General features: G+C 34.6%; 1 protein-coding gene across 1 annotated transcript; it reads left to right on the top strand.

The window, feature by feature from the left end:
• Nucleotides 1-1,225: 1,225 nt before the first annotated feature.
• On the top strand, nt 1,226-14,428 carry LOC110058390 (protein lin-9 homolog). Its single transcript, XM_089288843.1, has 25 exons — nt 1,226-1,244; nt 1,780-1,886; nt 2,333-2,410; nt 2,861-2,889; nt 4,980-5,004; nt 5,467-5,505; nt 5,625-5,713; nt 6,121-6,184; nt 6,502-6,563; nt 6,826-6,907; nt 7,345-7,420; nt 7,524-7,619; nt 8,052-8,089; nt 8,649-8,743; nt 8,868-8,907; nt 9,877-9,911; nt 10,014-10,051; nt 10,178-10,221; nt 10,378-10,458; nt 10,849-10,929; nt 11,040-11,084; nt 11,548-11,657; nt 11,826-11,895; nt 12,134-12,228; nt 12,993-14,428. The coding sequence occupies exons 1-25, from the start codon at nt 1,226-1,228 to the stop codon at nt 13,093-13,095; spliced, it is 1,641 nt and encodes a 546-aa protein (XP_089144969.1). The 3' UTR covers nt 13,096-14,428.
• The last annotated feature ends 413 nt before the right edge of the window (nt 14,429-14,841 follow it).

Genomic DNA, 14,841 nt, shown 5'->3' on the forward strand with positions numbered 1-14,841 from the left:
GGAAACATTAACCGTCTGCTCGCATGCTAAGAAAATTGCCGAAATATTTCTCCGTCCGTGTTAAAAAGAAAAAAAAAATAGAAAAAAAAAAAAAAAAAAAAATGACATTAAATTTACCCAGAATGCTGAGCGGCAGAGTTCTTTGAAAAAAGAGCGCGTCGCCCCCAGAAAACAATATGGCGGAAGAAGGTAAAGTAATCAAACACTTTAAATTTGTGTTTATCACGTCGTTTTCCATTTCATTAGTAAATGCAGCTTGAAATAATTATTTTATTAACACAGTTTTGCCTCAAATATCTCGGAATGTTTCTTATACATATGTAATTCTTGACATATAAGTGAGATTAGTTTTGTAGCCGGCCGAAGAAGCTCGGCAGATTTGAAGGTGAATTCTAAAATGTTCTGGAAGGAGTTTGCACATTTGAAGAATTGTCTAAGTGTAAATTATGAACGAAAACTAAAGCAAAGTCACACAAACTTCTAACTGTTGTTTTAAAACCTTTTGAATGCATAAATTTGTAATTTTTAAGAAAACCTGACTTTGGGGTACATGGTGAGACCCAAATTGAGGTTACAAGTGTGCTCATTAGATGACACATAAGTTAACCTACAGATTTATCGATCTTTGTTTCTAGAGTCTAAGTATATGGCAACCCTGGTTAATTGTTGTTTTTTTTCTGTCGTTTTATTTTATTGTTGACCTTTGACTGTACATAAATTTGTATTGATGCTTTGCTTCACGCTCTGAATCGAATGTGAGACATGTGAGCTTAATTGTTAATAAGTCAGTATTATTTTGATTTTTAGAAACCTCTGCAGAAGCGTTGGTGAGTTTACGAGGTAAAATTGCCAAATTCTAACAAATTATTCCTAAAACTTAATTTCAAAGTTTTACATGTTGGTATACATGTCTAATGGTTGTCACTCTGTTTGAAAAATATTTGTAAACATATTATGTAAGCAGGGCAGGTTATAACAAGAAGAGTAAAGAAGTAGTGGTTTTCTGGTTCTGTCTTTGTACACAACTAAATTCTCTGTACTGTTATAGCAAAAATGTATGACATTTGGTTATGAGAATTTGTATTTTGAACTAGAGACTACTAACAAAGTTTAAATGCCTACAGTGGAAACCATTTAGGAGTATGAAACTATTTTACAATGGATAATTAATTAATCCTTTTGATCACAAGATCAACATCAAATTCTCCCAACCCTCTGCGCTATAATGTCCTTGGGAGAATTTGGTTTTGTATCCTATCTTTTCTCTTGACATGATCTAGTACCTTCTTCTTGCAACTTATCTGCTAGAAATTATTACAATATAGAAAAGTGTAGTTAACAAATTGACATCAGTTTTTCATGCATCTGTCCTGTTATTGATCATGAATTTCATCATACCATTGTCAAAGTAACTGTGGATCCACGAGGTGATAGCCATGGTCAATAACAGGACTAGACGCATGAAAAACTGGTGTCAAGTTGTTTTTTACAGTAACAAAAAGTGCATCTCTGAGAAATTCTGCTTGTCGAAGCCAAGAAAGTTTTACTAAACATCATCTTAATTCGGAAAAACCTAATTTGCATTCACTTTTGACACACTAATCTACATATGCGACTTACAAAACTAGTTTCATATGCGATTTACAAAACTAGTTTTGTAAATCGCATATGAATGCAAATTAGGTTTTCCGAATTAAGATGATAAAAAGTGTATTGCATTGCATAAATTATAATTTGATGGGTCTGTCTGCTTATTGACAATGAAAATTAGCCAATGAGTGCATAAGAATTTCTGGAGTTATTGTAAACTGATCACAGCTGCGTGTTTTTGTGCAGGTATTGGATCACAGTCTCAGTTTAGCTCACCAGTGAAGCGCACTACACCAGTACGTATATAAAATAAAGAAGTACACATGTACATGCATCTCCAGATTAGCTTATAATCAGGCTTTTAGCCAGATGAGTGTCCAGTGTGGACACCCACTTTTTATAGAAAATTTTGTAAAATATTTGTTTATTTGAGCAGACCTAATATTTTGGGCACCCACTTTTCAAATCCTGGCTAAAAGTCTGCTTATAAATACCATGCTTTGAACAATCCTACCCAATACTATAAGCCTCCTTGATGCAGTGTAGAAAATTATTAGAGTCAAATCTTGGGCAGGAGATGGAAAATAAGTTATGCATTGGGTAAATTTGTAAAGTACAGGACCAGTTGTTTTCATGGCTTTGAATAGGAATATCCTATCCACTCTATAATGACTTGTCTGATGGAAAACATCATTGGCCCTTTAAACAACCAGTCCAAGATGTTTACATTTTTCCTTTATAGCCGCGATCTAAGAAAAGGACTCGACAGACTGATGATAGCACGGAAGATGTCGACCAAGAGAGAGGCACAGATGAGGGGGTATTTACTCGTGTTGTTTGTTACAAAAATTATTATTTTTTCCATGTCTTGTAATGTGTGTATCATTACATTCTGAAAGTCAAACAAAGGAAAGTAAAATTTAATAATAAAATTTTAAACCAAAAGCATTTGATACAACAATAAATACATACACACCAGCAGCAATACTGAGGAATAAGGAAGTAAGCTTTCGACAATTATGATGAATTACTATTAGTTTTGCATTCATCTGAAAGTTTGTGGTAACGAAAGATGCATGCCTTTAGCTGTATATACTGTGAGATAATAGCTCAAGTTTTGCAATCGCTCAACAACCTTTTCTGGACAGTGGTCAGGGTTGCTACAAGTGGGGATAAATTTTTTACATTTTGTGGCCAAACCTCTACAGTTCTTGGTTAAGGATTTTTCATTTCTGATGGCCCTAACTTTGTCTGTTTCTTTCCATTTAAGGAATATTTGCTTTCTTCCCCCCGAACAAGGTTTGTTTAGCTCCCTTTTTTTTTTTTTTTCAGTATAATGTGCATAAATTAATTAATTAATCTTTCTTGTCTTGCTGAATAACTGAGCTATGCATTGTTAATCTTGATTTATATTCTAGAATAAGAGATATAATTGCTTCAATCAACAGTAACTACAGCTTAAGGCCCTGTCCACGCTATGCCGCAGAAATTCGAAAACATAGGTTTCACTTTGAAAATGCATCAAATGTTTTCTTTCCATTCTACACCTAAGGAATTTCGTAAAGCAACAATCTCTGGGATGTTTTCAAATTCTTCTGGTCTGGAGCATTTTGAAAAGCTCCATTTTTGTGACTGTGAATTGTAGGCCTAAATGTAGAAATAAGCTTTGTTTTCAAATTTCTCCAGTGTAGTGTGGATAATACGGTGGCCCACAACTGTCAAATCAAAAACAAATTGCTCACATCAAAAACAAATTGCTCACATCAAAAACAAATTGCTCACATCAAAAACAAATTGCTCACATCAAATTCAAATTGCTCACATCAAAAACAAATTGCTCACATCAAAAACAAATTGCTCACATCAAAAACAAATTGCTCACATCAAATTCAAATTCCTCACATCAAAAGCAAATTGCTAATCGCTCACATCAAAATCAAAAACAAAAACAAAATCATTACTCACTGGTCAGCGGCTACGTTAAAAAGACTATCCCCAGCTTTCACTCGATTTTTCACTTGACCACCATTTTTTCGTTCGAGTCCCGTTGTTTTGAGTTTTGTAGCTATTTGACAGCTATTTACCAGGCAAAATTTAATTGAAAGGGTTTTTGTTTTCTTTCTTTTATAATATAAATATTGCTATAATGTTATCAAGGAGGATCCCCCTTTTCCCATCAGAGTATGATTTGCTATAATGTTATCAAGGAGGATCCCCCTTTTCCCATCAGAGTATGACAACCAGGCCATTTGATACTTTGTCACTGATATATTTTTAGCCTTGTGAATTGTCAACAGACTCTTTATCTGTTCATCTGAAGTAAATGTACCAGGTTTTTTCATACTCTCTTAGTTGTTCATCATTAAATTGTCTTTGAGTTTGAATATACTTGTCCTTATTCACTTTCAGTATCTGGTATCTAGCGGTTTATTCTGTTTGATATAAAGGTAGTTTAATACAAATGAAATGGCCAAACGCCTTTATAACTAGATAAACAACCAGGGCCATCAAGCTCCAGCTGTATTCTCGTTCTAACTTCTGTTTCATAAAAATCGGCACCCCTGCGTTGCACACCGAGTGATTTGTATCACTCACCATGAAACTTAGACAGGAACACAATGATAACATCGTATTCGTATCCTTGACTGAAATAGTATCTTAGCACAAGCTCCTCCTTTGCCGCAAAAGGAGCAGTAATTGTAATCAAGTAACAGTTTCTTTACAAATTCCACAGGTATAAAGAGCCCGCTAGCGTGAAGTTCTTGCTCACTTTCGTTACCCGCCATATTGAATTGCACTTGCACACAATCAAGCATGCTCAACCGCTGACCTATCTGTAGTGGAATTTAGTGTTCGGTTGGAATTTGATGTGAGCAATTTGAATTTGATGTGAGTAATTTGCTTTTGATGTGAGCAATTTGAATTTGATGTGAGCAATTTGAATTTGATGTGAGCAATTTGAATTTGATGTGAGGAATTTGAATTTGATGTGAGCAATTTGAATTTGATGTGAGGAATTTGAATTTGATGTGAGGAATTTGAATTTGATGTGAGGAATTTGAATTTGATGTGAGCAATTTGAATTTGATGTGAGGAATTTGAATTTGATGTGAGCAATTTGCTTTTGATGTGAGCAATTTGAATTTGATGTGAGGAATTTGCTTTTGATGTGAGCAATTTGAATTTGATGTGAGCAATTTGTTTTTGATGTGAGCAATTTGTTTTTGATGCGAGCAATTTGTTTTTGATGTGAACAATTTGTTTTTGATGTGAGCAATTTGTTTTTGATGTGAGCAATTTATTTTTGATGTGACAGTTGTGGGCCACCGTAGGATAAGGCCTTCAAAATAATATTAAGCTTAGGTCTCAGTATGATTTTTCTTTTCTAGAAGGATGGCAAAAGCAGCATCTGTGGTATGTTAATGATACATTTTAATCAATATGAGAGGAACAAATGTATGATATTCATTATTTGTTTAGTTTTCTAGAGTTTACACATGAACATCAGGGTTCGAAAAAAACTTGAATTCCAGCTTGCCCTTGGGACAAGTAGCCCTTGAATTTTTCTTGTCCTATACAAACTTAGTTTGCTCTTTTAATGACTTAGTTGGCAGACGACTCGTTCCCTTGCCCATTGGGCAAGTAGGAGAGAAAAGTTGAAATAAACTTGTCCAGAAGGAGAACCTACTTGTCCTGGACGACCGGACGGCACTTTTTCTGAGCCCTGGGACATGCCATTTGGGTCTTAATGCTATTTGTTTTAACATATCATATCCTTAATTACATTGTGAGAAATTTGTTCTAATCAGAGTATTTTTAGCTGATAAAACTATGAATGATTTCAGTTATTGATTGTTCTTTTGTCTTGGTGTTCAGTTAACTGGGAATGGAAGTACAGACAAGAGGCTTGCTAAGGTACACAACCATGTGATGTAGTTTAAAGTTATGTGTAATGACTACATGTACATGTAGATGACTCGCTCAGTCACGTAATACAAAATGTAATTGTGTGTTATGAAATTTTGTCTTGTTAGGCATCATTTGCCAAGCTGCAGAATCTACTTAAGTTGCCTAAAGCAGCAAGATGGTGTTATTTTGAATGGTTCTACTCCAGCTTAGACAGGTAGGACTGTTATTGGCAACTGATACTGAACACCTAGTATGAGTGCCCCAGTGCTGTAATGCAAAGTAAAATATAAGCCTTGTTAATATACGGTTCTGTACTAAAATGCAGTGGCTCATAAAAGCTGAGAAATATCTGAGACTTTACCCTCAAAACCCTTACGGTTACCAATGATATACAGTTATGCCTGCTCTTGAGCGCTTTCTACATGTATTTATAATTTGAGATTGATAAATGTAACTTGCAGTGTACCAAGGTACATGTACTGTTGACAGAACCCTAACTTTTCAAATATTTGCTTCTTAACTTGTTTCTTTCTTCTCAAATTAAATTTCTTCCAAGAACCGACCATTGATTTAGAAAGATTTTGTCTTAGTTTAGTAACCCATTTTTTCCTCTTATTTCAGAGTCTTATTTGAAGGTGATAATGACTTTCATGTTTGCCTAAAGGAGTCATTTCCAAACTTAAAGGTTTGTCTTTGACGTTACACGATGAAGCATAACTAAGATGCTGTTATTAAAATATATGTAGTCATGACATAAATTTATGGTGCAATAAAACAGGCTGATAATGTTTTTTTTTTTATGTCATGAGATTGTAAAAAGCATTTAAGTATGATGTTCTGAACATGAGGGGAAAAAGGTTAGATGGTTGTAACTCATCAGTTTCAGTTTTGTAGAAACCGCTCAGAGATGATACATGTGCTTTTTCGAAGCAGCTAATAGTGGACATAAAGCTACTTCAGTCTATGTATTAACTACTGATAAAGTCAATTTCTTGGTTTTAGACTCGCAAATTGCGCCGAGTTGAATGGAGAGAAGTTAGGAGACTTATGGGAAAACCAAGAAGGTTAGTATGGCTGGAATTCCTTTTAACTTGGCTAATGACATTAAATTTTGTAGCTTTTCTGAGTGCCTGTTGACTAATATTGCACTAAAGGTGATCTGTGAATATTTGTGAAAAGTTTCATCAGTAGGGATTTAATAAACAAAATAATGACCCTTGGTGACACACTGTAAATGCTGTGTTATCACTTTATGGTCTGTATTATTGATGGTAGTGAAAAGTCACACTTTGATGAGTAGCTAATTTTTTTGTTTGCTTAATTTAGATGTTCTCCAGCCTTTTTCTTGGAAGAGCGGCAAGCTCTAGAAGAGAAGAGACGAAAAATAAGGATGCTTCAACAACGAAAGGTAAGTGTTTGTCATTGGTGCCTACAGTGGGACAAAATTACTTTCAGATTGCATTTTGTTGTATTAAGACCTGTTGAAAGATATCAAGAGAAAGTAAGCATGGAAAAGTGATTATTAATGGCACTAGGAAGGGTTTGGCTTCATTCATCACATTCTTTGCTTGGAAAAAGCAAGAGGAAATTATATTGTATGGTGATTGGTTTCAAAGGGGTGGTTTAGTTGCTCAAATCAAGTTATATTAAATTAGTATAACCTGAGAATTACATTTTTCACCTTTACAAAAGTACAAGCTGCAGCACAAAAACTAGGATGATTCATATATATGTACGATGATATCATTCTGGTGTTGACATTGTAGCAGCAATGAACATTGTACAGTGTTTATACATGTACTTCAATAATATACTTAGTGACGGTTCCTTTTTTCGTCATAACAGGTAACTGAACTAAGCAGATTTAAGGATTTGCCTGATGAGGTTCCATTACCTCTAGTTATAGGAACAAAAGTCACAGGTATGCCGTTTATCTTGAGTAGAAGTTGCTCTTAACTTCACCTACCACTGACAGCTTTAATTTTATTAGTCTCTTATTTTCACTCTTTTCTGCTTCCCTTTAGCTCGCCTACGCGAGCCTCAGGATGGCCTTTTCACTGGTCAGATAGATGCTGTTGATACTGTCAATTACTCTTATAGAGTCACGTTTGACCGTCCAGGTTTGTTCCTAGTCAGCCGTTAAGTGGTTTGCGGCAATACATTTCTCTTTCTTTGTGACTGTTTGTAAATAATACTGCAAATAAAACAGAGTAGCAAAGTCAAGTGCTACTTACTGTAGAACAAAACAAGTAACAAGTGTCAGAAAAGTGATGAAACAGCTACACTGGAGCGAGACTGGTTTGATGACATGCAACAAGATCATCCTAAGTAAATAACCCTTTGGCTTGCAAGAGGACTCCTTAATTCTGTTAAACTTAATCTGATTAAATTTACTATATTTTATGGTATAATTTGTTTTTGACAAAGGTTTAATCAAAGAAAAAAATGTGGCACTTTTCCTAGAGTTTTGTGATGTAATTGCTGGCATATTTAGAACAGTGTCGATTGATAATTTGAATTATACTAATGATGTTTGTTATATTCTGCTTCAGGTCTTGGAACTCATTCAGTTCCTGATATTGAAGTTCTGGTAAGTCAAGTCTTGACAGTGTTTGTATTCACTCTGTATAACATTAAATTAATTACAGCTGTGCACATGATGTAAGTTGAATTGAGATACATTTTTTCAAGAATTTGTGTTGCAAATTGATGCATCATGAAAGCATGTAGACCTGTCCAATGTTTTTTTTATTGTCCTGGTCACTAAAGAGAGATTTCAAATTTTAAAATCGCTTTATGATTCTTCATACAGATTCATATGTATGTTTCATGTGAAGCCAAACACTTTTTAAATCCAGTTAACAAAATTAACAAGTTTTTGATCAAGTTGCACATGAATTTCAAATTCCTCATTTGAATAATGGAAATTTAAAATGAAAATTAAAAAAAAAAACTATTTAAATCAAAGTAACTGTAATTGATTAATCAATTACCACATGGTCTGGAGTCCTGAGCACTTAACATGATAAACAGTTTTGACTGTTAGTAAAAACTGCCATTTCTTGTTGTGATATATTATAAAGGTTATAGATAAATAAATAAGAGAAATAAATATATAAAATAATGTGATTGTGTTTGGATGATTTCAGAGTGAAGAGCCACATGACACAATGCCAATATCATCATTCCTTCAAAAGGAAAGACCACGAACGGCAGCATTCTCTGCTTCTTACACTCCACCAAGGTACTGTAGTGTGTTCACATGCATGTTAGTTGTATGTTATTTCGATCATTTGCCATTCTTTCCAACATCAGTGTCATAGCCATTCTTATTGACAGTTTTCTTCACGCCTTGTTTGTACATGTAGGCTTCTTCCTGCCACTGGTGATGTCAACAGTCCAAACATGGTAAAAGACATTTCATATGAGTAATAATACTAATAATAATAGTAATAATAACAATAACAATAACAATAACCATAACGAGAACGAGAACGAGAACGAGAGCAACGACAACAACAATGACAATAATAATAATAATAATAATAATAATAATAATAATAATAATAATAATAATAATAATAATTAGCCATATTGTAAGTTCGTGCTTGAAACTGGCACAAAAAGAATACCAAAGGAGACCTGATAATGTGGCTAGAGCAATCCATTGGGACCTGTCAGGAAAATGTGGGTTTGAATGAAAGGAGAGATGGTATGACCATGTTCCAGACAGTGTGCTTGAAAATGAGGATTACAAACTTCTATGGGACTTCAGTGTGCGAACAGACCATGAAATAGGGGCTAGGAGACCAGATTTGGTGATCATTGACAAGAGAGACAAGAGCTGTCAGATTATAGATGTGGCAATTCCAGAGGATAATGGGGTGAGAGAGAAGGAAGATGAAAAAGTTGAAAAGCATCAAGATCTAGCAAGAGAAGTTCGAAAAATGTGGGGTGTGAGGACAAAGGTTATTCCAGTGGTAGTGGGAGCATTGGGATCAATACCACTGAGATTGAAGGACAATCTGAGAGCCATTGAGGTGGGCATTCCTGTTGGACTGATCCAGAGATGTTCATTGTTGGGGTCGGCAAGAATTCTTAGAAAGGTGCTGGAGATGTAGAAAGAAGAGAAAAAGCAAACAAGGGGTGTTTCTTGGCTTCCCTAGGCAACTTGTTGTTGCCCGGAGCCAATGACGAAACCAGCTTCAATATCATCAATAGCTGTGCGAATCTTTAGTAATAATAACAATTTTATGTGCCAGTTGGTAATTTTGTTCAAATAGAGACAAAGATAGAAGGTACAGTCAAGGTATTATTTGAATGATTCACTGTTTGGATGTTTTAATAACCATTGTACCCCTGTGTCTCTATTCACAGGTTCATGATCCTCTCATAGGAGCTTCACCTGGAAGGTACATGCAAATGTTTCAGTGTGCAATAAAAAAAAGAAGCTATAATACATTTAAGTTTGATAAAATGTACTAACAATTTTTATTATTTTGTTATTGTTGAAGGTTGCGCCTTCAAGATGCAATCTCCCAGCAAGGACAAGGTAATAAAACTGACCATGCACCTGGAGAAAGAGAGAGAGTTACTTATAAATTTTTTTTTAAAGTATGTTTTTCAACTGAATTAAAATTTTGACAGAAGTAAAATTTTTTTGTATTTTCTTTTTAAGGTGGCACACTTGGTGGTTTTCCAATTAGATTCCTCATCCTTGTGGTAAAGATATCATCATTCAATAATAAATATTGCTTGACATGTGACTGCAAAGTATTTGTTGTTGATAATAAAATTGAGGATGATAATTATTTTATTATGAAGTAAAAGTTGTGGTCATGATAGTATATTGACTTGAAAAATTTTGATTTTTTTTAGACAAGGTTATCAAAGATCTTACTGGTCAAGAAGGAATGCATTGAGAAGTTGAGGGACATGAACACGCAAGCTGAGAAAATGGTGGGAGATAATATTATTTTGTTGCATGCGCAATGTTTAAAGTATGTCTTGGTCTTTATCTCTGTGCAAAAACAGGTTTAAGTTGCTGTCAAATAACAAAATTAATTTTAAATGATTTGCAGCAGATTTTGACAATCTGTTTGCTTTGCCTAAGCTTGGCTTTTATTGATGTAGCTTTGAAATTTTGCCTACAAAATTTCTGCGAATTTTAATATGATTAAAGCATCTATTTGACAGTTGCAAAGTGATATCACTGACTTAGTCTGAAACAGTGGTACTACTGACCATTCAGTTGGTTGCTCTTGATGTTGAGGGACAATTTAATTTAACAAGCACCTGGGTAAAAGTGAAGTAACTTACTTGGTAACATGTTATCTCATCTTTACTCAGAAATCATACCAAGAACCCATTGATAAAGAGTTCCAACGAAGATATGCATCTGTGGTACTGGAACTAGAGCGACTAAACAGGGTTTGTTGTTTGTACCTTGGAATGCTCTTGTATCTAGACATGTGGCCAATTAGCCACCACATTTGTTGTAATATTGACCAATGGCTATGGATTACTTATATTTTTTGTAGGATCTTAATGAGTATTTAACAGGGGTCCAGGAATACTGCCAAGAGGTTTGTCAGTTTCTTTACTTGTTTTATTTAATTATGCAAATTAAATGAAGGATAAATTACTTTAATTTATTATGGCATATATCAAACACATTAGACTGTCTTTGACCACATTTCCAAACACTGAGAAGAGAGTTGAAACTATGACATGTGGCAGAGTATTTATGACGAACTTCAAGGTGTTTGGAAATGTGGTCAAACTTGGCCTTGAGTGTTTGATTTATCTTCTCAATGGAAGCTAAAACTGATCAGAAAGCAGAGAAATAAAACATCACTAAAAATCTATACTAATTAAGGTCAGATATCCAAACACCGTCACAGTAATGATTCCCTTTGCTTAAACTTGATGAAGTACTATTATTGAGTTCTAGAATTAAGTTTCAATGTATTCAATGCAGATAAAACAGTTTGGCCTTACGCTAAACTTACTGAAGACATATTTTGTTTCATCGGCTTTGTACATCAGCTTGCCCCTGAACAAGGAGTTCAATCCATGGATCAGTCTACTAGTGTGAAGAGAAGATGTGATGAGGAGGCCACAAGAGTAGTGGAAGAAAATAATGCAACTATGGGCCTGTATGTAATTAAATCCATACAAACAATTTTTACTAGCTTCATTATTTTTAAGGTTAAATTTTGTTCATCATCATTAAATAACCTTGTTCAACTTGGTTTATGGGTAATTTAAATCTGACATCCCCATTGCTCAGTAGAGTAACACATTATTTTCTTGATGTTCTTCAGGAATGCAATTACAAGCCAGCCATTGATACATATTGTCAGTAGTCTAACTTCTCTCATGCTGCAAATCAAGGTAAGCCACATGCATATGACAACAACTGTCAGTCTTGTCACAGAATTATTTGTTTTCAGTCTGTGGCAAGTACTTGACCTGGTCTGCATACTGTGCAGTTTTTTTATGGTCATATTTTTATATAGACGTCTTCTGACTAGTTTTGCATGGAACTTGTTTTATTTTTAACACTGTTGTAATGTGGCCAGGTCATTTTTTAACCCTTGACTCACTGCTTTATTTTTGTCGTTATTTGTAGTCCTTAGCTGAGAATGATCTCAACACATTCGAGTTCAAATCACTATCTGATGCAGTGGATGAAATAAAGAAAAGCATAGACCCTTCAAACATCAGGTACAGTCACTCGATCTGAAGTTACTACCCTGTGTTTATTTCCAGTTCAGAGCTGACTGTTGACAAATTGACTGTAAGCTGAGATTTCTGGCTTTTGTGACTTAACAGTGCTACATACCTGAACATTTTTCACAACTTGCAGACCACCACAAGCAGCAGGCTAAGAAAGGCAGAGTTATTTTAGTATTAATTTGAGATTCTAACAACATGACACATGCATTGCTCTGTTTCTGTTTGGTTTAGAACTGTTTTATTGATAGAAATTATTTTGATTTTGTTAATTACTTAGTTTTACATGCTACAATAAGCATTGTTTAAAAGGGCTCAGTCATAGTATTTTGAGTTATTTTGGCCACATAGAAAACTACCTTTCAATGGTAGGAAACCTGAAAATAACAGTTTAATAAGATAGAAAAACACCAAAAAGATAATGATAAACCATACAGGAACAAGGATGGCTAAGGATGGAGAAGATTAACATGGATTACAAACAATGAATTTGAAAAATTGAGGCTAAGCTTTTCAATATCCACAAACCGTGAATGAGCCCCTTTAAGGATAAAAATTTTATACCCTGTGGAAAAAAAAAAAGAAAAAGGAAAAAGATAAAGAAACCCCTAACTCCCCACATCGGCCACCTCTCTACCTTTCCTCTGTTGTGGAGAGGTTTGACTGTAATTTAAGGAATGATAAAAATAAGTGTATCGAGTTAATTCAATGATAAAGTGATGTTAAAAGTGATTGCTGTTTTGTTTGTGTTGCAGCTGTTTTCAGAACAATGTAGAGATCCATGTAGCTCACATTCAGTCTGGTCTGAGTCAGATGGGGAATCTTCATGCCTTTTCCTCATCATCTGGCTCATCATAGGATTCCACACAGCCTGTACACAGCAATGCTTGTAACTAAGATGGATTGCAATTATGACTGCCATAAAATGATCATGCAGCACATCTGAAAGCTCCCATATACTAGTTAATTAAAAGGATTCCTGTAGTTTTTTGTGGAACAGTAAGCCATTTCTAAATTGCCTTTTGCCTCTGTGTTAAAATGATATTTTACCACAATTGCTACTAATCTCGTAATCTGATTGGCTAATTTGCCGAGGGCAATAAGAGTCCAGTCAAAGCTGCTGGCGTCAATGTGTCACGCAATGCCTTTTTCAGCTCGCGCTCTGAAAAAAACATTTTCTTTGACGTTGATATTGTGGTAAAAAACAAATCAAAATGTGGTTTAGCGTGGTCTGTACTCTAATTGACAACAATATGCGTCATCACAATGGTCAAAATTTGTTGTGGACTCACTTGACTGTACCTCTTGAGTCCACAACGTTTTGACCACTGTGATGATGTGTATCATTGTTGTTAAGAGTACAGACCATGCTGAACCACATTCGATTTGTTAACTTCGTATAAAACCATTCATATCGTAATGAGTTCCCCCTATAGGGTCATATTCATGCAAATCAAACTCATTTTCCTATGAGAGGTTTTGCACGAGGACTTATTTTGAAACAGAGGTACAAGGTAACTCGGAAATGGCCTATTAAGTGTTCATGTTATTTAAATGAGTAACTGGCCAATATTGGTATAAGAAAAGGGAATATGTCAAGTTTTCTTTTGTTAATAGACTGGACAAAGGTTTATATACAGAATGCCAGCCTTAACTCAAAAGATGGCTTTGAGCCATTTAGTGACTATGGTACTTTCTATTCCATTGGGTTTTGTGTGGCAAAGTGTATTAGGATAATGTGAGCACACAAAATGTTCTTTCCAATCCCTTTGTGAATTTTCAAACAATTTATAATTATAGATTAGAACACATTCTTTCCTCAATATAATTGTTTCAGATGTTTATCACCATAAGCCTGTGTTGTTTAGACTTAGAATTGTGATCTTTTCAGGCTTTGCTTTCCAAGAATGTGATAGAAAATGCCCTGTTGCTGGGTACAGCTGTAGATCAGGGACATTTAAATAAAAAATGTACCATTTCACTAAGTATTGTGTGATTAATATCTAATTATGTACAATTTATTTTGACTTTAATTTAAACTAGGATAATAATCATGTGATTCAGGCTCTCATTGGTTTTATCTTAAACCCATTAAATGTGGATTTGTGCAAGGTCTAATGTTTTGAACTTGATGTGTATTAAAAAAATATGTAAAAATACATTTTACAATAAAATTTAATTTCCTTTTAGACATCATTGTTTATAAAAATTATTTTGTGTCATCTAAAGTCCTTGAGTTTTGCAACACTTCTCCAGAGAGCTCATACATAGCTAAATGTAGAACTACCAGGCATATATCATCATTGATTCTTTTTCATATTCCTCATACACAAATCTGCAGTATCTTAACTTATTGGCAGGATTAATAAGGGGGAATGTCCACTATTGTCACTGTCGGTGTTAAGAGACCAACTCCAGATACAAGGTGTAGTAAAGATGCTGGCACTGAAAAGCCAGGGAAATTTAAATGTTATTTTCCTAAACTGGTGATGGTTAAAACCTTCCCAATAGCAAAGGATGTTTACCAACCTAAAGGTAAATTACATTAGAGTCATTGAATCGTTGTTGGCTTGCACAGCATATGCACAATTCAGGCAAATGTTA

Source organism: Orbicella faveolata, unplaced genomic scaffold (assembly GCF_042242905.1).
Source record: "Orbicella faveolata isolate gen_17 unplaced genomic scaffold, um_ofav_v1 contig_2, whole genome shotgun sequence".
NCBI lineage: Eukaryota > Metazoa > Cnidaria > Anthozoa > Scleractinia > Merulinidae > Orbicella > Orbicella faveolata.